Source organism: Neofelis nebulosa, chromosome 6 (genome assembly GCF_028018385.1).
Source record: "Neofelis nebulosa isolate mNeoNeb1 chromosome 6, mNeoNeb1.pri, whole genome shotgun sequence".
NCBI lineage: Eukaryota > Metazoa > Chordata > Mammalia > Carnivora > Felidae > Neofelis > Neofelis nebulosa.
Genome location: NC_080787.1, coordinates 43,766,332 through 43,781,712, shown reverse-complemented (window position 1 = coordinate 43,781,712; position 15,381 = coordinate 43,766,332). Strand labels below are relative to the sequence as shown.

At 52.7% G+C, this 15,381-nt stretch overlaps 1 protein-coding gene across 1 annotated transcript in view; it reads left to right on the top strand.

Moving 5' to 3' along the window:
- Positions 1–554: 554 nt before the first annotated feature.
- The window catches only part of C6H6orf132 (chromosome 6 C6orf132 homolog), a 34,653-nt gene continuing 19,826 nt past the window's right edge, over positions 555–15,381 (top strand). The window contains exons 1-2 of the mRNA XM_058733941.1: positions 555–887; positions 11,747–11,853. Of these exons, the coding sequence (XP_058589924.1) occupies positions 743–887; positions 11,747–11,853 (252 nt within the window). The 5' untranslated portion in view covers positions 555–742. The remainder of the gene's footprint in view (positions 888–11,746; positions 11,854–15,381) is intronic.

Below are 15,381 nucleotides of genomic sequence, written 5' to 3'. Positions count from 1 at the left end.
GCATCCCCCCAAAAGAATCTGATGTAAACAAAAATGCCAAGATTTAGTCATCCCACGATTCTCTTTGGAGCTCGGTCACTGTGGATATTTTTCCACCTTTGTCACCAGATAGGGACACTCGTTCATTGCTTTCCCCCCTTTACCTTTTTTCCGACGGGCACCTCCTTACATCCATCGAGGGCTCACGGCCCACATTTTGGAGGGCCTGTAGGACCCTGCAACCTGCTGGCTTTGGCCACCCGTTTCCCCCAGCTTTGGGCACCCACGTTGACCTGGTCATGAATCTCTTTAGAAGCAGGAAACTTGCCCGCCTCCTCCTTTCCCCAGGAGGAAAAGGGGTGGAGGAGGAGGGCCAGGAGGGGGACCTGAGGGAGGCCGGTGGCTCGTCTTCCAGGCTGGGCGTGGGCTGGGCGAGGTCCCCAGCCCACCGGGCCGTGCCAACAATGGCCTGTTGTAGAAGGAGGCAGGCAGGAATGCGGCCTGGGGAGTTGGGCGGCGGGGCGGCCGCTGCGGCGGCGGGGCGGGGCCGGGTCTCAGCGGCAGCCTCTTACCTGTCCAGGTAGCTCGCATTTCCAGGCGAGCGGCGGCGCCCGCAGCACCTGTCGCCGGTGCGCGGGCCGGGAGCCCGGCGGGGGACATGGCCTGGTAGCGGCCCCTGGGGGAGACGGTGCGGAGTTCGGTCCGGGACAGGGCAGGCCGAGGGAGGGGAGGTCCTTCCCGGGGCCGCGGAGCCGCAGGCAGCATGAAAAAGAACCAGACGGTGCAGAGCACCTTCAGCAAACTCTTCGGCAAGAAGCACTCCAACCCCCCCAGCACCTCCCTCTACGCCACCAACCCCCCCTGGATTTTCACCCAGGAGGCCCCGGAGGAGGGGATCCGGGACTTCGGTAAGCGGGCCCGGGGTGGTGGCCCGCCGGCCGGCAGGCGGCCCGCGCGGCGCGAAGGGCGGGAGGCGCGGCTCGGCGCGGAGGGAAGGAACACGTTGCAACCTGTGGACGGGCGGGATAGGCGCTGCCGGGAGGGGGAGGCGGCGCGGCCCGGCTGTCCTGGGAAAGGGCCGGCGGGGCAGAGGTGCCGGGAAGGGGGAGACGCTTGCCTCTCGCGGCGGACGCTAGCCCCTCTTCCGAGGTGATCATCCCCTCTTCCCCTCCCGGTGGAAGTTAGGTCTGTGTTATTGTCAGAAAGGCTTCCTAGGGTTTGTAGTGCCTACCCTCCCCTGGCAGCGCTGTAGAGTCAGAAGCGTTCCCCCCCCTCCCCCCCCCGCCTTGCCCCCCAGCTGTCCCTTCAGCCTTCACCATTTCTGCTTCCTCTGTTCCTCTCCCGGCCCAGGTCTTAGGCAAAAGGGGCTGCTTGCTATCTGGGCGCTGCAACTCTGGACTCTGCACAGGGGAGGCCCAGGAAAAATCAACAGAAGCCATGGCTAGGAAGATACCGGTCTGTGCAAGACACCAGAGTCGCTTTCTGGGGTCATGGGCTCTTACCGGGTCAGCCTGGAGCCTGGGGTTGTCTACGGGCTCAGACCCAGGAGCCCACAATGGGACAGAGGAGGCCAAGGAAGTCCTTCCGGATTGCCAGCCGCCCCTGAGCCCTTGAGTCAGGGTGTTTTACCTCTGCAGGGATCTGAAAACACTATGCTGGCCCAGCAACTGCCCCCCCCCCCCCCCCCCCCCGCCCCGGGGCTCTGGCCTTGGGTTACCTTATCTTTGCATCTTTTTGCAATTTGCATCCCCTGTAACTGAGGGGAAAACAGTGGGATGGGGACAGGAATTGACTTCTTGTGTATGGGCTGAGGCTCTGGGCCCAAAGAAGACCCCCCATCCCTGCTTTAGCTCACCTGCCTTCATTGTCACCCCGTTACCTCCACTGACCTTTATGGCCACTATACCACGGCCCACAGAGGAAGTTATAGCCTGGGTCCCTGCTGTTGGATTCCGCTCAGCACCCAGGTTGTCATAGCTGAGACACAAAGCACCTGGACAGGAGCAGGACAAACAAAATGTCACCTCTTCCTGGCCCAACGGGGGTAAACAGAGCTAACCATATGCCATTTAGCCCTTTCTGAGTCTTTGCTATAAAAAATTAGGTGCATAAGGAGAAGAGGAGAGAGATGACCTCTGATTGGAACTAGCATTTGAGCTGAGAGGGAAGGGCATCCAGCATTTTGCAGAACAAACATCAGGAGCAGAGGCTAGAAGGGGCAGAGCGGTCTGGAGCCGCAGCTCAGGAACTTACTAACACCTCTGCAAACCTGTGTCGCAAACACTGACCCCTTGTCAGGTGCAAGGTACCATTCTAAAGTTCTTACGTTGTTGACTTGTTGGACCCTCATCTAGGACTCCCCATCTGGTCGATGATACAGGTATTATAATTCCTGTTTGTCAGATGGGGAGACAGAGGCACGGCCAGATTAAGTAACATGCCCAAGATCACACAGCTTCACGTGGCTCAGCCAGGATTTTGTTAAGTGTACAACTCAATGATTATTAGATTTGCTGAGTTGTGCAACCATCGCAATTCGATTTGAGGACACTTCCGTTACCCCAAAACTTCCCTCAGGAGGCAGAGCCGATATTTGAACCCAGCTGTTGTGCTCCAGAGACCACACTCTTAGCCGGCTTGAAGAATTTATTTAGTGGGAGGTGAATTTGACTTGAGGGGCACCTGCTGGAGAACGTGTTTCCCACCATGCCTCCCCCACCACACTCCTTTCCTAAGGGGAGACCTCAGAAATGCCTTAGACACTTCCTCTATTTTTGCCTGCACTGCTCAGGCTGCTGGTGGGGATCGGTCGTGCTGGTGAGAGAAGTGGGGGCATCGTGCCCAGGCTTCACCAGCCTGGGCAGGGCTGGAGTGCAAGGGGGTGGGGGGGCAGCTCCTCCCATCCCCAGGGCAGGGCAGGGCCTCCAGCTGACTCAGCCTGGTTGCACCCTGCATGTAGAGGAGTGGAAACAAACATGCCCCCAGCAGGATGGCTCCCCAGTGTTTCCGGGGTTGTTCCCCAGGGTGCTGGTGGATGTGGCCAAGGTCCTCTTCCCTGCTGAACAGGACAAGTGCTTGGAGTTGGGACAGGAGGGGCCAGTGTTGGGGATTCCTTGATGGGATGGAGATATCAGACCTGCCCTACAGTCGTGCCTCCACCCACTCCCTGGGCCTCAGTTTCTTCTTCTGTGAAATGGGGATGATGGCCAGCCTGTCTACAGAATGGCTGCTTGACGTTTGTACATGGCAGTGCTTTGAAGACCCTTAAAAAGAAAAGCCCTAAAGCAAAAACTGGCAAATTATAGCCCTGGCTAAAATCTGGCCCTTGGCCTGTTTTCATAAATAAAGTTTTATTAAAACAGCCAGTCATGCCCATCGTTTACATATTGTCTAAGGCTGCGTTCATGCTACGATGGTATTTTCTAGTAGCCTCAGCAGAGACTGTATGGCTCACAAAGCCAAAAATATTTACTAGCTGGGTCTTTACAGAAAAAAAAAAAGATGACACTATTACATGCTTTATTATTATCAGTTATCAGGCCATCTGACTCCGAGCACTTCCTGCCGTTGCCTCCTTTAGCTCCTCTTCCTAACACTGCCATAGACCAGAGGAAACTGAGGCATGAAGTGGCCACCTGAAGGTCTCAGAGGGCTTGGGATTCGTCTTCCATAGCATCCCTGAGTCTGTAACATTCTCTGCGATGCAGGTGGTATTCGGCCTTAGAGAGCCGGTGGAATCGAGGGGCAAAATCAGTGTGGAGGGATGTGAGAGGATTAAGGCGTAAGTGATTGCTCTGTGACTACAGCCATGTAAAAATCTGTTGGCAGAAGGGTAGGCACGGTGCAGTGGGTAGAATGCAAACAGTCATGTGAAGGTGGTGACCGGTGTGTTTGTCTTTAAACAGTTTCCTTAATGTATATTCTAATAACTATCAGGAGAGTTTCACTTAATGCAAATGCAGTCCTAATTAAGCCTACTGCCTCCCCACCCCCCACCCCCTCCAGGGATCCTTAAAGGACACACAATTGTTTTTTTAAGTGTCTGAGACAGCAGAGATGTGGATCTTTGCAAATTTCCTTGATTAGGGTTGGACTGCAGCAGCCAGAAAGAAGGCAGTCTTAGCTCTTGGATTAATTAGCCAAGCTTCTTTATTCCCCACCCCCACCCACCCCACGCCAGGCAGCAATGGGTCATTCCACTTGCTGGAGGACTCTATTTCTTGCTTTGTTCCTCTAAATGTAAATTGTTTTTGTGACAAGGACACTTATTTAAAAATGCAGATTCCTCAGGGTCCTAGTCAGGCACACAAGTCAGAATTGCTGGGCTAGGGCCCTGGGTCTGGATGTTTCACCAGCTGTCCGGTGATTCTTTTTATTTTTTTTAAAATTTTTTTTTTCAACGTTTTTTATTTATTTTTGGGACAGAGAGAGACAGAGCATGAACGGGGGAGGGGCAGAGAGAGAGGGAGACACAGAATCGGAAACAGGCTCCAGGCTCCGAGCCATCAGCCCAGAGCCCGACGCGGGGCTCGAACTCACGGACCGCGAGATCGTGACCTGGCTGAAGTCGGACGCTTAACCGACTGCGCCACCCAGGCGCCCCTCCGATGATTCTTTTGTACAGGGAGACGTGAGATTTGTGGGGTTTCCTTCCCTAGATGGGGCGCGGCTATTCTCTTACCCCTTAGGACTTTCTGCAGGTCTAAATAAATGCGTAGGGACTGTAGCCAGCTCCTTGTCAGGAGAACCCTAATGCTCCCTACTGTGGCTGCTGGTTCCGGCATCCCTCTCCTGGGGTCCCCTGACCTTGTGTCTCAGGCCAGACTAAAAGGTAGGAAGCCATGAACCCCAGGATCTGAGTACATACTTCCTGTTGGGCCAGGCTGGCACCAGGCTCCCAAGAGCTGACCTGAGAGTTGACCTGTGCCTTGCAGGGGTGTGAAGGAGACTGTTGTTTACGCCTGTCCCCTGGAGGTGTGTGTAGTTTGCTGGCAGGTCAGTGCACACACACACACACACACACACGCCCATTATATAAGCTTCTCTTGTCCCTGTGGTTCAACTCCAGAAAGCCACAGTAGACCAGCTACGGGGTGCTCCTTCTCTCCCAGCCAGTGAATTGGTAACAATAACAATAATGTCACAATGATGATGATGACGATGATTAGTTATTTACTGAACTTACTTGAGGAAAAATGACACAAAGTCATTTCAGCTCAGGGCAGCTCAAATACTAAAGCACATCCAGTCACCTGGGACCTTGTTAAGATCAGATTCTGATGCGGTAGGTTTGGGATGGGGGGAGACTGCATTTCCAGTGAGTCCCCAGGTTTGCAGACCTTACTCTGAGTAGCATGTCCTAGCTAGGAAACAGAGGGCTGGCCCAGGTGCCGCCCCTTCCAGTCCCCAAGGCCCCTCCCTCTCTGTCCCCCGCTCCTCTACCTGTGGCTTCCTGCTCCAGCCCAGCCCAACCTTCAGCGTCCCCTCTGTCCTTGGACAAAGGCCTCTCTCTGGTGCCTGGGTCAGGCCTGCTGGGGCTTGCTGGGACAGACTGGCCTTTTCAGGTTCCTGTCATGTGGACCTGTTAATTAGCAAGGAAGGGGCCTCATTAACGTCATTTGTGGGTTACCTTTGTGGGGCCCACCTGCTGCTTCCCTGAAAGGCTGGGGGTCTTTAGTGGCCAAGGATTGGATGCTCCACCTCAGTGGGGCGGAGGAGGGGGGTCTGTTTTTGGGTTCTGGATTATTCTGTGTCAAGGCAACAAATGCCCTCAGCTACAGCCCCACCCTTCCTAAACCTCTGGGATCAGACCCGTGCCAGTGTTCTCAGGGCCATTCGGGGGCTCCTGGCGATTTGGAGCCCCGCACCGTCACCCCAGCCCTCCTCTCGTCCCTGCCAGCTCCTTTCCCTCCTCTGATTTTGGGAGGCTTCTTGCAACATAGGAGTAATGATACTCATTTGACACGTGGGGAAACAGCCTGAGAAAGGGCTCAGAAGTCCTCAGGCAATACATAGGGGAGCTGCTGTGTGACCCCAGACTGATACCTAGGTCCATTTGTTTCTTTTAGGCGGCACTGCATTTTGAGTCTCTGGAAAAACAGGAGACAGAGGGAAAAGATGCTGGATCCCTGCATTCTTTCCCTGCTGTGCTAGCTGTGACCAGAGGGATTCTACAGTCAGGTTGCCTGGGCTTGACTCACCAGCCGTGGAACCTCAGGCAGGGCTTTAGCCTCTCTGAACCTCAGTTTCCTCATCTGCAAAATGGGAATAATAAGAGTGCCTCCCCCAAAGCTTGTGAATGGGAATGTAGAATCATGCCTAGCTTATAGACATTTGCATTTTTATTATTAATTTTACCTGTAGTTTGGACTTGTCTGGGATTTGGGGAAAGAGAGAAATGGTGGTCCCAAACCTCGCCTCCATAGAGATCTCCAGGCAGCTTTGGGACTAAGGGAGGAAGGGCATTTTAACAGGCTTTCAACCCTGAACTCCGTGAGCAAAGAAATGCCAAAGAGCCAGTGAGAGGCTGCTCCTTTGGGCAAGAATGGGAGAAAGCGAGGGCTGGAAGGGAGGCAAGAGCTGTGCTCAGCCCGCAGCTTCCCCAAAGCTGGCCACCCCGCCTCCACGCCACTGCGCGGGCAGGCGCACGCGCACACACATGCACACACACGAAGAGAACCAGTTTGGGGAGAGGCAGCAAGCCATGCGAATGTAAAGCCCTGCATCATTTGTGCCCCGAGCCCAGCGCTACAAGTCAGGCACCTTGCTTGGGTCCAGGCAACTGATGTTCTGTGACCCTGAGCCAGCCCCGCCCTCTCTGGGTCTTCCATATGCAAAGAGCAGCCCCAAATGTCTGGACTCAGAATTCTCTTCAACAAGAGAGCAAAGGGCCACCCTCCCCGTGGCTGTCACCCATGGATACAGGTTATTTACCCTTAATTTGCCAGTGACACACCCCGATTCAAGCTCAGAGCCAAACCCTTGGTAGAGCCAGCTAAGGTGGGGCAGAGGGAGTGCCATGATGCTAATAGTGATGATGATGATGATGATGATGATGATGATGGTGATGATGGTGGTGATGGTGATAGGCAGCCCTCCCAGTTACTGAGCAGAAACGATCTGCTAGGCGCTGTGCTCACCTGTTACACAGTTTATCTGTCATTCAGCCTTACCCCAGCCCACCCGGCAGGGATCATCGCTCACATTTACAGACATGAGGAAGCGGCCTCGGGAGATCTAGCGACATGCCCAGGGCCCCACAGTTAATAAGGGACGGAGCAGGGACTGAGTCACGTTCATCTGGGCACTAAACCAGCAGCCTGGACCCCACACCATCCTGCCTCCCCCTCCCGGCTGAGGAGCTGTGGCCTGCCTGGGTGTCTCCTTGCTTTGCCTTGGCCTTCTCAGAGCCCAGGCAGCCTCAGCCTCCATGTAAATACCCCTTGGCCCGATGGCAGCATCAGGTTCTTCTAGGGGGGGCCGTGGAGAAGGGGAGCTGCCGTCCCCAGGTTGATGTCTGAGGGGAAGTCTTCCTGCTGAAACAGGTGTGGCCACCCAGAGTTATTTTTGAACCAGATTTTTGGATATTAGGTGGTATTTACGTGAACTCAAATCCTTGAGGAAGTGTAAATGAAAAGCTGCCTTTGTTTCCTGTCAATCTGTGAGAGAGAAATGTAACCAAACGCAAAGGGATCCCGTGTCCAATCTTCTTAGAGGCTTTCATTTGGAGGGAAGCTGGGACTGTTTTAATGTGAAGTCTGGGTACATGGAGGCAGATCGGAATTTCCTCCTTTATCACTTGATTCTCTTTAGAGGAGTTTGCCAAACACAGAGGCTTGTTTGTATCTTGACAGGGCTGTGGTCCACCTGGGGCTCAGGCTCTGCTCAGAGCCTGCTCCCAGGGTCTCCCAAGGCTTCCTGGCTGCTGGAATTGCTCCTGGGGTTTCCTGAAAGTGCCCCCTTTCTCTGGAAGCTTCTGGGTCTGTGGTGGTTCTCTCCACTTTCCTGCCTTCTGAGTCCCACTGGGACTCAGGTGTATCTCTGGGCTGTGACCTCCGCGATCCCCAAAGACTCTTCCAGTGGGTAAGGGATCGAGTAAAAAGACAGACAGAGGGAGTTTCCAGGTTTCAGGGTGGACAAGACCCTAGGATAGCATCTTTTCTTATTGAGCAGTCTCATTGTGTCTTCAGAGGGCACGTCGTCCACCCTCCTCTTTCTCACTCCCTTTACCTCCTCACTTTCCCTTCCTGCTTCAAGAGGTGGCCTGGCCCTCCTTTATGTCGTCAGTTGATGAGGGGGCTGCTTCTCAGGAAAGCCCATTCTAGCATCGCCGATACTGTGATTAGAGCCAAGTTCATTTACTTCAGAGGAAAGTCCCCAAAGTTGGACTCAATCGTCCTTCTGTTTAGTTTGGACCTTGACCTTGAGGTTTGGAAAGGCCTAGCCCTGACTTGAACTTGTGGAGGGCCTAGCTCATGGTGGTGGCCACTCTTGCTTCACCTGCTGGTGGGCCTTTACCAGTCAGGAACAGAGCCCAGGTATGAGGGCCCCAGGGAAAGTCTGTCAGATTCTAGCCACATCTCTCTTTTTTGTCTTAAAACAACATAAATTTATTATCTTAAGTTCTGTCGTCAGAAGTCTGACAGTGGTCTCACTGGGCTAACATTAAAGTGCCCACAAGACTCTTCCTTCCTGGAGGTTGTAGAGGAAAACCTGTTTTCTCAGCTTCTCCAGCTTCTAGAGGCCGCCTGCCTTTCTTGGCTCGTGGCCCCTTCCATCTTCAAAGCCAGCAATGGCCAGTGGAGTCTTTCTCACATCACACCGCGCTGAGTCTGCTTCGGTCACCACATGTCCTGCCCTGACCCCAGGCACACTTCTTAGAGCTGGGGAATCCAACTGGATTTCCAAGAGGTGCCCTAGTCCGGCACTTGCCTCCAGTCCGCCTTGTGAAAACAACCACAGACCAAGACAACAGTGCCTCCAAGTCAGGGCTGAGTCATGGAATCTATGAGGTAGTTAGAGCCGTGGAATCTGCGAGGTGGTTAGGGTGTCTGCGCCAGAGTCCGCGTGGGGGTCAGATTCGGCTCGGCCCTGGCCTGCGCATGGCCGGGGGCAAACTCCTTCACCCCCAGAGCCACTCCGGGGCTCCAGCCAAGCCTCCCTTACCCTCAGATAGCCCCGTGCCCCTCACAGCCCGTCCTCCCATCCACACCCTGTACACGCAGGATTAGGATTCCCTGCTCTGGAAGCAGTGCCTGTAATGGTTCGGAGATCAGCCCTGGAACAGAAACCCCCGCTTCACCACTTTGAGACTTTGGGCAAGTGATTAGACCTCTCTGTGCCCCAGTTTCCTCATCTGTAAAATGGGGATGATGATTACCAATTGCACGGAACTATTTTCGAAATTAAGTGAATTAATGGTGAGCAAGATGCTTAGAACCGTGCCTGGCCCATTAAAATTGCTCTGTAAGGGGCTCCTGGGTGGCTCCGTTGGTGAAGCATCTGACCCTTGGTTTCAGCTCAGACCATCATCTTATGGCTTGTGGGTTTGGGCCCCATGTTGGGCTCCTCGGAGAGCCTGCTTGGGATTCTCTGTCGCCCTGTCTCTCTGCCCTTCCCCTGGTCGTTCTCTCTCTTTCTCTCTCTCCATCTCTCTCTCTTTCAACAATCAACATTAAAAAAAATGAAATTGCTCAATAAGTTTTATCTAATATTATATTATTACAACTATTACAGTGATCTTGCCAGGTTGCTCCCCTTCTAAAGCTCCCAGGCACACAATAACACTAGCCACCGATATCCTGATAATTCAGCTGTAGCGAGGAGGCTGCATAGATCCCAACACGAGTGCAGAGATGAAATGATTAGAAAAAGGTCAGCCTGTGAGATGCCTCTCTCACTATCCCTGTGTTAACCCCACCCCACCCCTAGTCCTATTAAGGGCCCAGCAGCCATATCACACACATGGAATTTAGAACTTTGGTGTCCACACAGCACTATCTAGGGAATGTCCCAGGAGATCCTAGTGTCAACACACAGACTCTCGGAAGCCAGAGAGAATCAGGTGGGCTTTAGTGGGAGCTATTGAGTTTTCCCATTATCTCTACTTCTCTGGTTTCTGACTGGGCCAAACCTGCACTCTTATCCCTCCTCTCTTCTTCCCCCACCTGCTCCCTGGGAGCTTCATCTCTGGTCTCAGGTGTGGAGTCTGGGAGGGAATAGACAGCCGTGTCTGCCTGGAGGGTGTGGGGCAGGGCACTGCTGGGAACTGCAGTTTCTGGGACATGCGGGGCGCACGGCACAGAGAACTCACCATTTAGGCCCCTGTTGAGAGGTGGAGAATCTTGAATGCACCAGCCACTCTCTGCCTGATAGGGCGGCACCCAAAGGGCTCTGTGTCAAGTTTCTGTGACATTCTCAGGATCCTTTATGTCACATTCAAAACCCAGATCCTCACATAGAGACAGGGCTGTGGCTGTAGGTGTTGGAATTTGGGGTGAATGTATTCTGATCTCGGGACCCCCCTGAGAAGCCCAGTCTTTCTTGAATAAATCTTTTGGCCTTCTTGCAATTTTTGCCCCTGAAGTCAAGTGCAAAGGGAAAAGTAATCACAATTTGTTCAATGTTCCAGTTCTAGGATTCTGGTTACTCAGGATTTTGACCTTTCTTCTCGTTCCCCTTTGGCTGTAAGAGGAACAGAAGGTCCCTCGTGCCCCCTTAAATGGGTGAAAGCCTTCCTTGCTCATGACCGACAGAGTCGGGCGTCCACAGGGACCCCTGCTTCTCGGAGGTGACAGTGTGAACCTGGGGTAGGCTGTGAAATCCTTTTCTTTCCTTTTTTTTTTTTTTTTTTTTTTTTTTAACATTTTTATTTATTTTTGAGACAGAGAGACAGAGCATGAATGGGGGAGGGGCAGAGAGAGAAGGAGACACAGAATCGGAAGCAGGCTCCAGGCTCTGAGCCATCAGCCCAGAGCCCGACACGGGGCTCGAACTCACGGACCGTGAGATCGTGACCTGAGCTGAAGTCGGACGCTTAACCGACTGAGCCACCCAGGCGCCCCTGTGAAATCCTTTTCAATGAGCATTAAGGGTCATGAGGAAGGTTGGTTGAGAAAATATGAATGGCTTCTCACACCCTCCCCACTGCTACAGAAACAGCCCAGAACACAGACCCAGGAACCAGAGGAAGAGAAAGGCCTTTGCAGCGTCTTCCTACAGGGGAAGGGACCCTGTCTGTTGAGCACTTACTATGTGTTGACCACACCGACTCCTCATAACAGTCCTATAAGGTTGGCACTAACATCACTCCCATTGTACAGATAGGAAATCTAAAGCCCAGAGAGCTTAAACAACACTGCCAGAGAGTGGCTGAGCTGGGGATTTGTACTAGGTCACATGGGCCCTACTGTCTTTCTGCCCTGCCCTCAACGGTAAAACAAATGGAGCCATGTTCACACCGCTGATGGTTTGCGGGGGCGCTAAGGAAATCTTGTGTTAGAGGAGCCCAGAAGGTGGGCCCCAGCACCCCAGTCCAGAAGGTGCTGGGGCCACTGGGGACAGCAGGTGACCTCACCTGCTCTGCTGGTTCCAGATTAGAAGTTCAAACACTTGACAGGATCTTGTTATGTAAGAGGTGCTGAGCTGAGTCAGATGGGCCAAATGCAGAGCCTGGCTCTCCTCCCTTGGAACTGCGGGGCAGGCTGACTCAGTTGTCCCACATGCCTTTGATCTCCAGCTCACGGCCTCCTGCACTTGTCTCCTCCAGGTGGGATCTATTATGGAGATAATCGGTTTGACTCTGTGAGTGAGTCAGGGACAGCCACACTGAAAGCTCGGCCAAGAGTTCGGCCCCTGCTGACCTTCCTTCCACTTGTGAGTACGGTTCTGCACTGGGGTGTGGGGGTCTGCTCTAGACAGGCCACAGAGGAGGCAGCCCCACCTGCCCTAGCCCAAGGGGACATCAGCCTCACCGTCTGTCCATTTGCTTCCTTCCTGCTGCCAACCAGGGTGGCTTCTGGGAGGAGGCGTGGTTGAGACTCATAGCAGGAAGGCTGAGATTGGGGCAGTGGGTCTGCTCCTCCGTGTTGAAACCCAAGGAGAGGTTACAGGGACCTTGTGTGCAGTGGCAATGCAGAGATGGGTGCCTCTAGCCAAGCAGGATTCGTATTCATGCTCTGCATCGACCACTGCCTGCTCCGTACCAGGCCTTGCATTGGACAGAGGCACACAGAGGTGACTGAGCCAGCTCTCAGGGAAGGACAAGAATGAGTAAACATTGTTGGAACATAGGTCAGAGAACAGGCAGCCAATCCAGCCACAGGTGGTCAGGAGGACTTCCCGGAAGAGGTAACACCTGAGCTGTCTTAAAGGACAAATAGCAGTGACCCTTGGGAGAAGGGCATCGGAGACAGATGCATATGAATAATGCAGATGAAATAATTTTTTGTGGGTCTGCAATCACAGGAAACCAAAAACTCCCTTCTGGAGCCATGGTCGGGCTCTTTTTTTTTTTTTTTTTTCCTTTTTTCCCAAGAGAGATAGATTCAAAATAACTGCTGACTGGTTCTATTTACTGTGATACAAGTTCCTGGGTTTTCTGGGATAGTATAGACCAGCAATGTCCAATAGAAATATAACACAAGCCCCATATGTCATTTAAAATTTTCTAGTAACTGGGGCACCTGAGTGGCTCAGTAGGTTAAGCGTCCGACTTTGGCTTGGGTCATGATCTCATGGTTCATGAGTTCGAGCCCCGCATTGGGCTCTGGCCTGATAGCTCAGAGCCTGGAGCCTGCTTCGGATTCTGTGTCTCCCTCTGTCTGCCCCTCCACTGCTTGCACTCTGTCTCTCGCATGGTCTTGAAAATAAATAAATGTGAAAAAAAATTTTAATAAGGTTTAAAAAAATAAATGAATAAATAAAATAAAAAATAAAATGTTCTAGGACTGCACTGAAAGTAAAAAGAAATAGGCAAGATTAGGGGCGCCTGGGTGGCTCAGTCAGTTAAGCATCCAACCTCGGCTCAGGTCACGATAACACGGTTCGTGAGTTCAAGCCCCGTGTTGGGCTCTCTGCTGACAGCTCGGAGCCTGGAGCCTGCTTCAGATTCTGTGCCTCCCTCTCTCTCTGCTCCTCCCCCGCTCATGCTCAGTTTCTCTCTCTCTCTCAAAAATAAATAAACAGTGAAAAAAACTTTTAAAAAGAAATAGGCAAGATTAATTTTAATAATATATTTAACTTAATCTGATATATTCAAAAGATTGTCATGTCAACATTTAATTAGTGTTAACTGAGATGTTTTACATTTGTTTTTTCATACTAAGTCTTTGCACTGATGTACTACACTTAGAACATGGGGAGCCTGGGTGGCTCGGTCAGTTAAGCCATCACTCTTGGTTTCAGCTCAGGGCATGATCTCACAGTTTGTGAGTTCGAGCCCCGCATCAGGCTCTTCACTGTCAGTGTGGAACCTGCTTGCGATTCCTGCCCCCGTCTCTCTCTCTGCCCCTCTCTGGCTCAGGCTCACTCTCTCTCTCAAAATGAATAAATAAACTTAAAAAAAAAAAAAAAAGAATATATGCATCCCACTTCTGACTAGTGACATTTCACTGGGGCCAGTGGCTACTGTATTGGACTGTAGTATAGTGGCCCAGGTCTAGAGCCTAAACAGCCCCATGAATTCCAGGTTGGCTCCTGTCTGTCAGGACTGGTTCCTGGTTGGGGCAACATTATCACTGCCGGCCATGAGGATTCGTGCCACAGAGACTAGCAAGGCATCTGATCACTAACACTTCCTGGCCAACTACCTCCCTCTCCATCACCTGATTTTTTTGGTTTGTCCAACCTTACCAACCCGACCCTGAGATTCTAGGTGGGAGAGACCGAGTCTTACATCCTCCTTGTGGCAACCCTAAGGCCTGTATGTGGAGGGCTGACTCACAGGCCTCTGGGAATACAACTTTCGGTAATTTATTTTCTGCAACTTGTGGACGTTATAGACAAATATAGGAAGTACAACACCACCGACAAAAAGGTATAAAGCAAATGAGTCAGCCCCTATGTTTCTAGGGATGCATAAAACTGTCTACAGGGGTCATTGCCCCCATAAATGCAGATGAAATAATTTTGAGATCTTCTGTTGCTGATGGTGAATTAGATCCTCTCCCCTCACCCACCCCCAAGACACAGACCCACCCATACCCGTTCTGGTTGTTAAAATACTGAAAGAAATGACTGTTGCCCATGAGGGGCTCCAGCCACTGAAGGGTTATAGTGAATGGGGCACACTGAGTTTGTTCTGATTGGCCGAAAGCCTCTACCCGACACACCCACTTCCGGTCCTTCGGTAATAAGGGCGTGTCCCAGCAGTTCTGCCCGCCTCTCTTTTGGTTTGGACCCTCCAAGGTGTGCCTGGGGGACTGCAGCAGACCTCCGGCTGAGCCGAAGGCTAGGGGGTATGGGGGGAGTTGATGGAGGACAGGGGGAGGGGGAAACACTGGAGTGGGCTTGGCTGGCTGGTCAGGCCTGGAGATCCAAGACCATTTTCTGGGGCCCAGTCCTCCAGGCCAGGCTCTAAGCCAATCACGAGACGGGGTGGGGGACTTCTCCCCAGCAAATCCACAGCCCCTAGCTGGTGAGGACAAGAGAACGAAAGTCCTGATGAGTTGACGACAGAAATTCATCGGGTCCACACCAGCCTCATTTCACAGAGGCAGGAATTCAACCCTAAAAGGGGAAGTTCACCCCTTGCCTTCAGTGCCGGCTGAACAGGCAAAGGCAGGGGAAGCAGCTTGCGAGGTCCCATCCAGGGGCATGACCATGTGATCGGGGCTAAACCCCCCCCCCCCCCAGCACTTAAGGTGTCTCGGGCACTATTTCAAGTGTCTCCAGTGTGTTAACAGAGTCGACAGAGCCACCCCGTCAGGAAGGCGCTGTTGTTAATTCCCATTTTACAGATGGGGAAATTGGAGCACAGAATGGGAAAGTAACTTGCTTAGGGTCACACAGCTCATGAGCGGCAATGCTGGGATCTGGAGCCCCACAGCCAGGCTCCAGGATCCAAGTTCTATTCAGGCCCTCCTATTCTGCCCTCCACCCACAATCCAGAAGCTTTTTCCTTCCCTCCCAGCACCAGCCTGCCTCTCTGAACCCCTGTCCAGCATCTGGGGCCTGTCCAGCATCTGGGACACCAGGGTCTCTTGCCTCTTTGGGGTCATAGACTCCTTTGAGACCTTGATGAGTCTGTGGACCACATAAGTGCAATTTTGCTTATAATTTCAGCAGAGGCCCCTCTGGGGCCCCCAGAAGCCCCCCAGTGATGAACCTCTAGATTAGGAACCCTTAGCCTGATGGCTCATATCCTGGGGACATCCCTGTGCTCCTGATCCAGGTCACAAGATA